This window comes from Helicoverpa zea, chromosome 29 (genome assembly GCF_022581195.2).
Source record: "Helicoverpa zea isolate HzStark_Cry1AcR chromosome 29, ilHelZeax1.1, whole genome shotgun sequence".
Taxonomy (NCBI): domain Eukaryota; kingdom Metazoa; phylum Arthropoda; class Insecta; order Lepidoptera; family Noctuidae; genus Helicoverpa; species Helicoverpa zea.
This window is the reverse complement of record NC_061480.1, coordinates 1851952-1866945: the sequence shown is the minus strand read 5'-3', so window position 1 is coordinate 1866945 and position 14994 is coordinate 1851952. Positions and strand designations below refer to the sequence as shown.

General features: G+C 36.2%; 1 protein-coding gene across 4 annotated transcripts in view; it reads right to left on the bottom strand.

Annotated features, from left to right (window-relative positions):
* LOC124644250 (titin-like) overlaps positions 1-14994 on the bottom strand; it is a 31252-nt gene that overhangs the window by 1504 nt on the left and 14754 nt on the right. For all 4 annotated transcript variants that reach the window (XM_047183504.1, XM_047183503.1, XM_047183505.1 and 1 more), the window contains 8 exons: positions 11566-13707; positions 8572-11277; positions 5213-5425; positions 4332-4474; positions 2729-2870; positions 1885-2076; positions 1204-1299; positions 446-552 (listed from right to left, as the gene is read on the bottom strand). In XM_047183504.1, coding sequence (XP_047039460.1) covers positions 446-552; positions 1204-1299; positions 1885-2076; positions 2729-2870; positions 4332-4474; positions 5213-5425; positions 8572-11277; positions 11566-13707 — 5741 coding nt within the window. The remainder of the gene's footprint in view (positions 1-445; positions 553-1203; positions 1300-1884; positions 2077-2728; positions 2871-4331; positions 4475-5212; positions 5426-8571; positions 11278-11565; positions 13708-14994) is intronic.

The window sequence follows — 14994 nt, the reverse complement described above, 5'->3', positions numbered from 1 at the left end:
ACGTAAGATCTTTATTTTGTCAATACCTATTATGTTTTACAAATAAAAAATATTCTATTCTATTCTATTCAAATATTCTATCCATATGTTGATTTGCTTATTAGAGATGGGAATTTGACAAATCAACAGATAAAAAAGAATATTGGGAGCGACCGTAAGTGAATACAAAAATTTGTATAATAGTGGTTTTTAAATGTAGGTAAATATTTCTGTTTCAAAGACATTGTCATCACTAAAAAGTATAAATCCTACTTTATGTAAAAACGCAAAAGTTTCTGAATGAATTTTAACGAAATTTGGTATAATATACCTACCTAGCTTGTATATCAGAATAACATATAGGTCCATATCCATGTCTGGGTAATTTCCTCGTTCCTCAAGACGCGTATGGAAGATTCATATAATCAAAAGACTATAATTATCGTATAAATAAATATAGTCATACCGGATGAGGAGCTGAGCTGGCGACACGGCGGACCCCGAAGCAATCACTTTGACAAGAGCATCGTCAATCACTGGGGTGAACGAACTCTTCATATCTGCTGGTGTTCCCTAAAACAACATAAAATATAATGTTAGAAATTGAACTTATGTATATGTTTGTGTTAACTGCCTCGGTAATCTAGTAGTCATATATAGGGCTGCCATCCGTCCGGGTTTCCCCGGATTTGTCCTCGTTTGGAGGCCGTCCGGGGGCCGTCCGGGCGGGGTTTCAAGAAGTGTCCGGGGAAAACCCGGACACTTTTCATGTAAGGAAGCACCTCATTGAATTTAAGTATATGTTAAAAGTAAATGGATTACAAATTAGGTATTATTTTGTTTAAAAAAAAACGTACTCGTTCGGGGAAAAAATGCGATTTACGCCAAAAGTCCGGGTTTTTTTAATGTTTGTCCGGATTTGACGAATTCGAGATGGCAGCCCTAGTCATATAGAAACTTTAACAAAGCAGCTCGGAGTCTAGAAGTTGACATACACGCCCGTACATCGAAGAGCACGTTCATGTCAGTCTAGCGTCTGATCTCTCTCCAGTCGTGTCGGATTACCGTCCCATCGCGCTATAAGAGTGAAGGAATAGTGAATGCACCTGTGTCCAAGCAAATGTGCGTGCACTATAATATGTCCTGCGCAGCTGGCTGATCTCCTTACATGAGGACAGCCGCCGCGGCCGATAATTGGCTAGGAGGACATCATCATCATCTTACCTTAGAGCCCAGCACTCCGTAAGCGCTGAGGGTGATGTTACGTTCAGCGCAGAAATTGTCCAGACGCTCCTGTGTCAGGTACGGATGACATTCCACCTGTAATTACAGAATTTCATGGTTAATTGATTCAATTCACACATTCGGGCGTAACAAGTGTTTACCTACATTTATGTTATTGGTGAACTAGGGCCTTTTAATAAGAGAACAAATCGGAACGGATCTGGGGACTACATTTCTATTTTGTATGTGACATCATCACATCGACAGAGAAAGACAGATACACATAGCAGCCCTCTTTGCGACGTCTGTAACTATGCATGCATGTGCCACCATAGCTCTTAAACGGTTCAACCGCTTTGGATACGATTTTTGTCAGCGAGGTCGTTCTTAGATAGGTACGTTTCATTTCATCAAAACCGTCTCAGCAGTTTTAAAACTATGAGCTGTTTTGTCTTTTATTCCTTTACCATCCCGACACCCTACCTACTAAACTTATAATTACTTATTCAATCGAATCTTTATTAGTCTTTATTTATTATTAGCAGTAGTTTATTTCTTTGTAAAAGAAGTCCTATCAATAATCTTCCCCTTTTTAAGTGCTTCTTCAAATGGAGTATACCTACATATAGGTTTACGACATTTTAACTGCCTACTCAAACAGACTAACTTTAGTACACATACCTGGTTAACCATAGGCTTCAGCCGTCCTTTATCAAGGATCCTCTGTATCTGCTGCGAGTTGAAGTTGCTGAGGCCGATGCTCCTCACCAGACCCTTGTTCACCAGGTCTTCCATGCCGTACCAGGCGTCTAGATAGTCGTGTTGCGAGTATTGGAGCACTGTCGCGATCTTTGGTATGGGGTCTGATCCTTCCTGTAATGGATGATGTAGGTTTCAGTAGATTGATCAAAATTATCTACGTTTTATGAACGGAAGTTTGTGTTTCTGTCCGTTTGTTGATTAGGATGTTAAAAATTAAAAGTAAAAAAAAAAAAATCTAATAAATACGCTAGTCATGTGTTGTTTTGTTATCAGAACTCAGAGTGTGTGCAAAATTTCAAAGACCGGGAAGTGGGTCAAATTAAGATTCTAAAATTTTCTTACATATATAGTTACAAGTGAAGCTAATATAATATAAGCGTGCTAAAAAAAATATTAAAGTAATTATAATGGCATCCTATTTTTTACATTTTTTATTTAATATTTGCAAAATATGTTGAATGAATGAGAATATATAAGGCTTCCAAACGCTATGGGCAGATTAGGTGTTTCAGAAGTCATGGTAAATTGGCACACCCGGCTGTCATTTGAACATCTTTGGCAGTCCTTGCGGGCTAGAAGCCGGAAAGTCTGACAACCAATATTACCACGATATCGTGTTGCCTGGACCTGGGTTGAGGAGGTCAGATTGGCAGTCTCTCCTTGTAAAACACTGGTACTCAGATGCATCCGCTAAGACTGGAACCCGACCCCAACATAGCCTTACGACCATAATTATTTCCCTACACCTTTTTAAAAATCTTACCTTAAACGACATAGGGTTATGTATCATATAAAGGTCGAAGTATTCAAGCCCCATCTTCTCCAGGCCGGCCCTGCAGGCTTGCTCCACGAGGTCGGTGCGGTGGAACGTACTCCAAAGCTTCGAGATGATGTATAGGTCCTCGCTGGAATGGTAGGAAGACTCATCATCATTTATATTTCTATACCAATAAAATAAAAAGGTGTTTAAAATTTACAGACCCAGAAACTACTGAACGGATTTGAGAAATTCATTGAAAAATTCGTTGGGGAGCCAGTCTTTGATTTTGAAACTCGATATTTTGTATGGGTACGGGAATTTACTCGAGACGCTGGTCGCTGAGGTAACCGCGGAAAAACCGTCAGTACGCGAAAGTCTGTATGTATTAAACTGGTTATAAACCAGTCTGTTCGGATGTTTTGTTCTTCTTTCACACAAAAATTACAGGAGAGATTTTGATAAAACTTGGCAGTAATGTAGGTACCTTATCATTAAAATAACATAGGTGTACAGGCTACATTTTATCCATGTACGCAAAGTTCATTTTGAACGCGGGGAAACCAATAGCGAAAGCAGGTATCCTTACGAAGTTTTCCAAATAAAAATATAAACAACCAGTTTATTTTTAAAGTACCTTCTTAAGTATTTTTAAACGAAAAGGTAATTATCGAGTTTGAAGGATTCGGCGATTTATTTATTTAATCAATTAACACAATTTTTTGACTCGGCCACAAGGAAAATCCTTTATTATCATATTCATTTAGTTAGTAAGTACCTATCTTAAAATAATGTCACTTTCATTTGTCGTTTTTAAAGACAATGTGTATCTAATAAGTTTTTTATACTGAAGTATGTCACACTTCACCTCCCGAGCCCGTAAAATAAACGTCGTGATATTGAATAAAGTTTTTCATTTGAGCAAGCGAGTAGTCTCCCGGTCCTACAGTACATTCACACACACACAAGTAGGTATGGCTTCTTCGTGAGAATAAACACCTGGGTATAGTGTAATTCTCGAAAACTTCATCCTACTAATATTATAAAAGTGAAAGCTTGTATTTTTTATATAGTAGTAGATGTTCGTTTCTTTTCCACGCAAAAAGTACTAAATGGATTTTGATATGACTTGGTAGCTTGCACATTAGGCGAATTTTTTTTATACTACCTCTATGGCATATACCTATGGCATATAACTGCCTCGTTGGTCTAGCTGTCGCAAGTGCGGCTGCTGAGCACGAGGTCTCGGGTTCGATTCCCGAGTCGGGCCGAAATCACTTTGTGGGTTTTAGAAGACTTTCACAAAGCAGCCCGGAGCCTGGAAGCTGGTGATTGATACACCCGTGCATCGGAGAGCACGTTAATGTCGGTCCTGCGCCTGATCTCTCTCCGGTCGTGTCGGATTACCGTCCCATCGGGCTATGAGAGTTAAGGAATAGTGAGTGCACCTGTGTCTGCGCAAATGCTCGTGCACTATAATATGTCCTGCGCAGTTGGCTAATCTCCTTACATGAGAACAGCCGCCGTAGCCGATAATTGGCTAGGAGGACATCATCATGGCATATACATTACTTTTTATCCAGGTGCGGGAAATAGGTTTAGAACTTACCGTCGAACAGTGCCATCGTCAATTTTAGCCTGTATAGCTTCCCCCACCTCCTTCTCATTGCCATAGATATACGCCGTGTCTATGGCTCGGTAGCCCAAATCTATGGCCGCTCCTATCTGATACTTTATAAGTCGAGGATCCAGCTGAAAATATATTAATTTAATGTTAATAATGTACTAGAGATAGTGGCTTATTTCATAGTTGAAAAATACTAGAAAAACACGCTTTTAAAAATACACGTAAAAATCGTAAGACTTTTCTGACAAGTCCAAACACAGCTATGATACGATGTTCCATCATGAAGTTCCAGTTCATATCTTCCGGCTCCATCATCAGATCAGTTCGACAGTACCATATTATTGTATTGTCATCAGAACTACATGCAGCTGTCAATTTTCATGACGCTACGATCCTTGGAAGATGGGTTACCTTAGATTCTATTACATAGTTACCTACATACAGATACGTAATGGCCTAGTGGGTAAAGAACCAACCTTTCAAGTATGAGTGCGTGGGTTCATCAGGTCAGGCAAGTACCAATTCAACTTTTCTAAGTTTGTATGTACTTTCTATGTATATCTTGGACACCAATGACTGTGTTCTGGATGGCACGTTAAACTGTAGGTCCCGGGTGTCATTTGAACATCTTTGGCTGTCGTTACGGGTAGTCAGAAGCCAGTAACTCTGACATCAGTCTTACCACGGGTTGTTCGGTTAACTAGGTTGAGGAGGTCCGATAGACAACCAGGTAACTGGGTTGAGGAGATCAGATAGGCAGTCGCTACATATCACACACTGGTACTCATCTTCATACCATTAAACTTAAAACCAACCCCAACATTTTAAACGTCTAGGCAGATAATAAAACCCCTTAAACTTACCAAAGCAGTCCCCACAGCTAAAACAGGCATTTTAGACCCATCAGCCAAAGGCAAATAGTTCATTTTCTCGTATCTTCCATATTTCGTCTTCCCTGAAGTGAGTTCTTCGATTCTTTTCAAGTAGTCCTCCTCAGATATGACCGGCATATTTGGTTTCTTGGTCGTGGAAGATCTAGGAGTCGTGGTCTGGATGTGTGAGGAAGAAGCCTTGCCCTGTTGGATAATTTTGGGGTTAGTTCTTCATCAGTTCTTCACCATTATACGTTCAGTTCGTTCAGTTATTCACCCTTTGAGAACTATTGCACTTATCCAGGGGAGCGATTCTGCTAATTTTACTTAAGCGACATACGATTCACATCCGACTGAGATCCAATCACGACTCAATTACGATTGAACCTTATGTGGCATTCCGCTATTATTAAATATACGTTTTTATCCGTGTCTGTGATTCAATAATGAATCATATTGTCTGCAAATGATTGACGATTGTAATATGATTGTAGAGCAAACTACCGTATAGACCAAAATCACCAAAACGGCAGACCAATCGCAAACCAATCGAATGTCATTGGAATACGATTCGTCTTATGTTTGTAGCAGAATGCCCGCTAAGGTTAAAACTGCTATTGCTATTCAATGTTGATATTATTAACTTAGAAGAATCGGGCACCTGGTTTCTACCCTACGAATTCGGGTAGGGAGATTCTCCATGCAGACTTTCGAGTTACCCGTTTATCCTGAAAGCTGAATAATCAAACTTTCTAATTGATAAGAAACGAGCAGATTCATTTTTCATTGGGACATTAAAATAAAACTCAGTAAAAATGTCGGGGAAGTACCTTCCTACATAGACATAAACTTTTTATAGAGTATTTTTACAATAATACTCGTTACGGAAAAGTTTAAAAAGTTCTTAGAACTAGTTGGTTAGCTAAGCAAATATTATGTAGGTTAGTGGGTAAATAGATTTATTTTCCTGCTAGACAAGGGCCTAAGATCACCAACAACATCAATGTTAGTTTTTCTTAAAACAACTGTTAACTATCAATTTTCAAGTACAATTATCAAAGTAATAAGTCGTTTAAAAAAAAACGGACGTTTCCATTGTAAAAATATACTGTAAAAATGGGCCCAATGAGTTTCAAAAAGTTTGTCAATAACATAAACACGTTTGATTTATCTTAACAAAAAATAGCCACGAGACTAGCTTTTGACAGCGGTTTCACCCACGTCCCATAGGAACTACCTACTTCACGCACCCTTATTGGGCCTATAGTCTTCCTCGATAAATGAGCTATGTAACACTGAAATCATTTTTCAAATCGGACCAATAGTTCCTGAGATATACCGAGTTCAAACGAAAAAATCTCCAACTTTATAATATTATATAGTATAGATTTTTTTTCCAATTAAATAAATATTCTTATGTGTTCGATAAAAGAACTAATTATCACTTAGCATTAAATAAACTTCACAATACTTAATCACTTTCGCAAAAAATAAATAAAAAAATTCGTTACCCGCGTAAAATAGTCAGAACACAAAAAACTCAATTTCCCACCTAATTAAAAATAGCAAAAACACATTTAATAAGTACTTACTATTAAAAATACACATAAGCACAAAACTACAAATAAACACTTCATGACACTAATATTTTTCCAAAAATAATTCTGTAAAAAAACTTTTAAAAATTTTCGTCTAAAATGTCTGTTGCGCTATGAGTGACCTTTTCAAATGAGCCAAACTTATTTGTGACGTTAATATCTATCCATCTTTTGTTTATAGATAGGAAATTTGACATAACTTGTTTACGGCTAATGTCAAAATTCTATCTCTAGTATCCTATGCAATCGTTAGATGGAATATGGGAACGGCTGTCAGAAAATTATCATGGGTAAATACGTTTTTTGCCGGTAACCATTATAATGAGTGTACCGACTTTTTGTGAAACTAAAATATCTATGATTGAGATAGTTTTTTGTCTATGTAATTCGTAAAAAAGTTGGATTTTGCATGGTTCGTTTAAATGTTGAGTTCATTTATTTATCTATCTATACTAATATAACTAGATATTTCTCGGCGGTTTCACCCACATCAGGGAAGCACCACTTCCCGCAAGCGGATAAAAAGTTGCTTAATTAGTTATTTTCTCTTTAATTTACTTTTGAATATTAGGTTATTTTATATGTACTCTCGTGAGAGAAGTAGGCTATATTCTTTATCAGGCTTTAGAGTAGTTATACCTATATTTAAATCGTTTCAGTAGTTATGCCGTGAAAACGCGTCAGATAGACAGAGCTATGTACTTTCGCATTGTTATGAAATGTAATATTTTGAAAGCGCAGCGTAGGACGTCCACCAACAAGATGGACAGACGCCCTTGTAAAAGTCGCCGTCGACGCTGGGTGCAGGTCGCCTCCAACAGGTATCTGTGGAGATCTAAGGGGGAGGCCTATGTTCAGCAGTGGACGTCCTATGCCTGAGATGATGATGATGATATTTATTATAAAGCTGAGGAGATTGTTTATCTGCTTGATCGCGTTAATCTCAGGAACTACTGGTCCGATTTGAAAAATTCTTTCAGTGCTATATAGCCCATTTATCGAGGAAGACTAGGCTTCTTTATATAAGGGTTCGTGTAGAAGTTCCCACGGGATGCGGGCGAAACCGCTGACAGAAGTAAGTAATCCCTACTACTAATATTATAAATGCGAAAGTAACTCTGTCTGTCTGTCCTTTCACGTCTAAACCGCTGAACTGATTTTAATAAAATTTGGTACAGAGATGCAGTTGTAAGGCGGCCAACTTTCCGAAAACTGAATACGGGACTTAACCTTTCGTGAAAAGGGGGGGGGGCATTGAGAAATGATCGAACGGAACTGATAAAATAAAAACCGTAAGCATAAAGCTATAATTTAACCTATCAATATCGTGTCACAGCGTGCACTAATGTCTTATTTTCAAAATCATTAGGCCTCACGAGTTCAGTAGAAATAAAGAGAACGAGATTATATTATAGGTAATCTGTGTTCCTGCACTGTTGAGCGTGCGCGCAGGTGGGTGTTGTGTAGAAGCGTGGTAGAAAAATAGGGATGCGGGACATGCGGGACGCATACAACGTTTTGCGGGACTATTTTACTAATAATTTCAAAACGGGATTTCGTCAAGCATTGCGGGACGGTCCCGCAGAATGCGGGACGGTTGGTCGCCTTATGCAGTTGACCTTGAGAAAGAACGTAGGATAGTTTTTATCCCGGACATTTGAAGAGTTCTCTTGGAAACGCGATATAACCGAACTTGATGTAGGCGAAGCCGCTGGCAGAAGCTAGCTAGTAAGTAATATTAGTAATTCTTACCTCAAAAAGAGCAATTTTCTCCAACACAGTCAGTTTTTTTGGCAATTCCTTGACATTTATCTCAGTTTTGACACTATCCCTTCTAGAAAAGTCTACAGATTTAATTCTGCCAACTATTCTTCTTACTTTACCATTTACTGCGTCACCAAGATCCAATTCAGCTAAAGACCTAGCCCTTTTCAATTCTTCTGTTGAAGATTTGAAATCTTCTGTACCATGAGCACTTGTTATTAAAGAACTATGTGCCTTATCTACATTAAAATTGAATACATTTTCATTTGTTTCACTAACAGCTGCAAGATTAGTATCTTTTTGAACTTTGACAGTATTGGAATTAAGTTGATTTTCACTTGTTATAATTCTGTTAACTGTGTGTTGATTTGTAGTTTCAATTAGAGATTTTGTTCTTTTAAAATCTTCTATTGATTTGTTTTCAGTGACGTAAGCGCTTGTGCTTCTTGTGAATTCATTTTGTTCTTTATTTGTTGCGTTATAGAGTTCATAATCTTTTGTAGATAGACTTTCTTCAGTTGTGTAGCTTTCGAACGCTGTTTCTGTAGATACAATTTCAGCTTTATGACTTTGAATACTTATATCGGTAACAGAATAAGTTTTAGCATGTAATTCATCTACTCTTTTCTCGTAATCTACGTCCGTTGAATTTTGAACACTATTATCATTACTTATAAGGTACATTTTGTTTTTAACACCGCTAAGTGACTCGTGATTACCATCATGTACGCTATAGCTATGTATATCTTCGTCAGTAGGACTTTCAACCTTATACACATTGTTATTAAGCTCATTTTCATCTCCATCAGTTTCAGTAATTTCATAAGTCTTAAAATCTATTATAGCAGGCAACGTTTTAGCTATTTCTTCTTGACTTTCACTTCTAAAAACTTCTAGCTTATCTACAAGTATTTTATTCTCTTCAACTTGATTTTCCCAAGCTTTTAAATCAAGTTTACCTGGTATAGGTTTAATTTCTTCAATGTTAACATCACTTGAAGAAGTTATTATACTTTCTGCTTTATTTTTAGTACTGCTGTAGTAAATATTGTCTGGAGTCATTTCGCTTATTTCAGCCTTAGATTCGTAAGTCTCAAATTGTAACTTAGCGGGTAATATTTTAGCTTCTTCTACTCGACTTTCTGAAAGGCTTTTATCAATTTGAGAATTAGTTGCATTAAATTCTATTTTCGCAGGTAATGTAGTAGGTATTTCAACTTGAGTTTTGTCGTTACTAAAATCAAAAATTTCAGCATCACTAGAGTCGATTTTACCTTGATCAATATTTTCTACTTCAGTACTATGTCTAGTTGTACTAAGATCAATTTGGGCAGGCAGTGTTTTGGCAATTTCAACCTTATATTCTCTTCTATGAAAGACGTTATTTCCTTGCGTCTCCTTCACTTGTTTATCATAAGATTTAAAGTCTACTTTACCTGTGAAAGCTTTTGATGTTTCAACGTTTTTATTTATTTTAATAGCAGTTTTATTAACAACTGTTTTATTAGCTTCTACTTTATCTTTCCATAGGTCTAAGTTTATTTTACCAGGCTTTGGTTTAGTAGAACTGATTTCTTTTTGACTAGTATCAGGTTTGATGGCGTCATTATCTAATTTAGCTGGTAGTATCGTAGGAGTTTCAATTTGTATTGTATTTGTTTCAATATTCATTGTGAGAGGCTCTTTTGTGACATTTTCAACAATATATTCATTAGTTTTAATATGATTCTTGTTTGAAACAATATCTTCACCCTCTCTTTGAATATCCTCTGCTTTTAATTCTACTTTCCCTGGCAAGATTTCAGCAGTTTCAAATTGGATTTCTGTACTAACAACACCAATTTTCGCTGGTAATATAACAGCCTCATGGTACTGATTTTCTTCTTTTTTTAAGTCAACTATTCCTGGTAAGTTCTTGCTTACCTGGATTTGACTTTCATCAGTTTTAATATTAATCTTTCCAGGTAATGTAGCAGCTATTTCTTGAAGACTGTCACTTCTAAAAACTTCGATTTTATCAACAGTGCTTTTATTTATCTCTACTTGACTGTTCCAGTTGTTTAAATTAAGCTTACCTGGTTTAACTTTACCAATATCAGCTTCGTAATTTATTCTTGCTGGTATAATGACAGGCATATCTATAGGTTTATCATTTCTTATTAAAATTTTAGGTGAAGTAGCTTCTTCTTTGGTTGATTGGTTGCTACTGAAATCTAATTTAGCAGGTAGGATTGTTGCATTTTCAACTTTATTGTCACTGGCATTAGAGTCTATTTTTGCTGGCAACGTTTCAGCAAATCCGATTTCACTTGCTTCAGTCTTCAAATCAATGACAGCTGGTAATACTCTAGCAGTTTCCAAAGATTTCGCCTCTTGATTTTGTTCAAACTTAATTGTACTCTGTTCTGTATGAATTACGGTTGTTTTTTCAGTAATTTCGTTTTGGCCATACCCTTCTTCAGTTTTCAAGTATTCTTTAACAATCTTTGGTTCAGTTGTGTATGTCACTTCGTCGTAGTCCTTAATTTCGACTTTATTACTAGGAGCTAAAGAGTCTGTTTTTGCTTGTTCTTGAGGTATTTCATCTTCTAGTTTGTCAATGTCTTCATTGTTTGTTTGGTATTTCGTAGGCGGAACATATTTGCATTTAATTTTGCGTTTTGGTACCTCTACAACTTCTTTTGGTTCCAGATTCTGTAAAAAGAACGAAATTATGTTATTTTATTTTAGTTTTTGTTCACAAACCTTAATTCTTACGGTAAAGTTGGACCATTTAACTATACATAACGATAATTGAATAATTTTCAGTTGTCGAATCGCCGATGTGACCAATGGGCGGCAAGTATACGGCTGGTTATGGTTTGGTTATCATTATAGTTTGAAGATGCGACTTACCCGGTATAATAGCAGATTATATATTATGTGTTCTTTTGATATGAACTTATAAATAGGAATAATAGTGACAATAAATAGTTTACTTACCTCAAAAATAGCAATTTTAGACATAACCGATTTCTTTTTAGGCAATTCTTCCTTTTCCTGCTTTCTAACACCTACATTATCATTAACAATCTTTTCTTTCAACCTACTAACATTTCCTTTAAGTATCGTAGCTTCTACTTTATAGCTATCTTTTTCTTGCTTCAAAGAATCGCCATTTTCTTTATCTTTCGCTTCTTTTTCTACTTTATCTGAATTATTTTGCTGTACTTTAGAGAAATCTACACTGATTTGAGTGCCGATTTCTCTGGATTCTGTATTATCTTTTTCAAAAGATACTTTTGACGTTGTGGTTTCTACTACGCTCATTTGGGTACCAATCTCTTTGTAATTAACATCTCTGAAACTCGAAGAGTCTGTAGCTTTATAATCTACACTCATTTGCGTGCCTATCTCTCTGGATACTTTTAAATCATCAACATTTGTAGCAGTTTTACTTAGTTTGAATGTATTTTTCTCAATATTAGTAACTTGTTCTTCTGTGTTGTATTCCGTTACTTTCTTAGTTGTTATTTTAGACGCTATATCTTTGACTGTGTCTTTTATTTTAGCTTCTAGTATTGGATCTTTTGGTATGTTATTTTGAGTTTTAGTGTCTGCGTTAGATTTCTGAGCAACTTTTTCTGCATCTTCATTTATTATTGGTGGTTTTTCAAAAGATTTCATATCTGTATCCTGAAATTCTTTCTTTGTAACCTTTTCACTTACACTTCGCGAATAATTTTTGGTTGTAACCACATCTACTGGTTTCCATTCAATAGTTCTACTCATTTCTACATTATGTATCTTACCTTTGGAGAAACTGCGAGTGACTTTAGTATAAACAGGAATACCTGTAACTGCTTCTTTTTCTGTTTGATCTGTTTTGTTATCATCAGAATTATCTTCTTTTGGAATAGTTTGTTTTTCTACATTAATTTTCGGTTTAATATTACCCATTTCTCTGCTAATACCTCTAGTGAATCTTTCTGTTCTCACTGGAATACTTTTAACTATTTCTTTACTTACTTTCTTGGTACCTCCATCTTTGATTTCTTCAGTAGTCACAACCGTTTCGATGTTATTATTGTCTATTTCACGGCTTATATTGCGAACAATTCTTTCAGTAACAACTGGTTCCCCAACTCTTAAAGTCTCAGTTACAGTAGTTTTTGTGGTAACAGTCCGAGTTCCTCCATCTTCTAGATTTTCAACAGTCACTGTCTCAGTATTACTAATATTCTGACCATCTTTCTTAATTTCTCTAGATACAGCACGAATAATTTTCTCTTTTTCTGGTTTACCTTGAACATCATCCTTAGTAATAATATCATCGATTTCTGATACTTTAGCTGCCGTCAAATTTTCTTTGATTTTCTTAGAAGTGGCTTTTCTAACTTCTTCCAAATTCCTGTTTAAGTCTCTATTAAGTCTTCTCTCCCTCATCTCTTTACTGACAGTTCTTGTAAATCGTTTGTTTTTATTTGTAGTTCCGTCAACCTTTTCTAAGTTTTCTGAAGTGATATTTTTAACATCTTCATTGCTATCTAGTGTCTCAGAATCAGCTTTATGTTCGTCTTTTATCACTTGTTTTACAAAACTACGAGTAGAAGTTTCAGTTTTCGCTTCTTTGCCAAACACATCTTCGTCCCCACTTTTTTTTATATGAATAGTTTCTGTAACTTCAATTTGCTGTTCTTCTTTACTCAAATCTCGACTGTTACCTCTTGAAAATCTTTTCGTTCTAATAGTTGATGCAGTGACTTTAAAACCACCGTCTTTAAGCTTAGTTTCTGATGTTGCACTCTTTTCTTTAGCTCTATCGATTAAAGCTCCTATTCGACTCGGTTTTTCATCGTCTTTTCTTCTTAAAGCAGGTATTTTAGATATTCTGGTGACCGTATGTCTTTCTTGTTCGTCTTCATCGTAAGCGTGGATTATTTCCTCGAATTTCGTCTCGATTTTGTCCGGATCTTCGATTGTGACTGTCAATAGTTTGTCATCGATATCCTTTTGTTTGTTGTCGACGATTTCTTCGTACAATTTATCGAATTCGTCGTCGACTCGAGGTTCTATTTTCAGTGAGGTGTCTCTTTTAACTACTTTTTTAGCGTCTTTCAGTTTTGGAATGGACGATCGCCGTGGCTGGAAAAGTTCAGAGAAATTTATGATTTATTTCACAGAAAAAGCAGCTCTAAACTCTGATGTGGTAACTAATTTGTAGTTTTAATGATTGTATTCATATCCTTTAACTGCTTTCCACGAGTATTTACAGGCGTTGCATTTGACTTAAAGCTAAGAATGAAACTCACCATGTTAAGGATGAACAAAATAAGGCATTTAATGCCAGTACATGATAAAAATACTTACGTACATCTACACGTATTTAGGAATTAATTTTAAGCAGTGCAAAATAAACCGGCCAAGTGCGAGTCGGACTCGCGCACCGAGAGTTCCGTACAAATCCTGGTTAGATAAAAAGTGAGTCTCGCGCCAACCGTTCAGTTTAGAACAATCATAGTTATGGTAATTTCGTGAGAGTCAAAATAGCTAATATTTTTTATTTTATAATATAACTAAAATAGTAGGCCAGTACCTTGTAAAAGTTATTTTATTAAAGTTATTTATATACAAAATGTTATAGTCATCATTCAGAAATCTGATTGAAAATAACTAATTATGTCTTAAAGGTCATTGGGCATATCTGACCCGCTTTGTAAAAAGTGGCGGACATGAATCAAAGTAGTTTTAAATCGTGGAGAATGGTATGACGTTTCTTTGAATGTCCAGGATCGTTTGAAAAATATAATAGACAAGCAGTTTCAGAGGATTTTACAGGTTGCAATGCTAGTTTTTATTGTTAAAGACTTTTCATAAAGAAAGGATCTGGAAACCCTGAGTAATCGAGGGCAACTCTTGAATATTGTAGTCACGCATCGAGTCAAAACCAGACATGTGAGTGTATTTTTGAGGGTACTTGTAAACAGTGAAGGTTTGGAGCTGATTTGATTATGGAGACTACAGAGAGTCGAGGGAACTCCTGAACGGTATGTTGCAACTACCACGTGTTTGGGCTTATTTTATTCGTATTGGCGAAGACTTTCCACATAGATAGGTTTAACTGCCATTGTGGGATCGATAGCAAAGATCAGATATAGTTATGGGAACTCCTTTACAATTTATAACGTAACCTTGTGTTGGAGCTTATTTTATTTTAGGTGATGAGAATTCACTACTAATGGGATCTATTATTTTTTTAAACATGCATAGAGTTCTCTCGACTTTCTCACTTCTCCATCATCAGGTAAGCTCTAAACTTTCACTGTTTGATAGTATCACCAGACATACATCTGAGAATCAAGTTTTAATCCTATGCATGCCTACAATTTTTTATAGTTGCCCTCGATTTCTCAGGATTTCCATCATCAGATC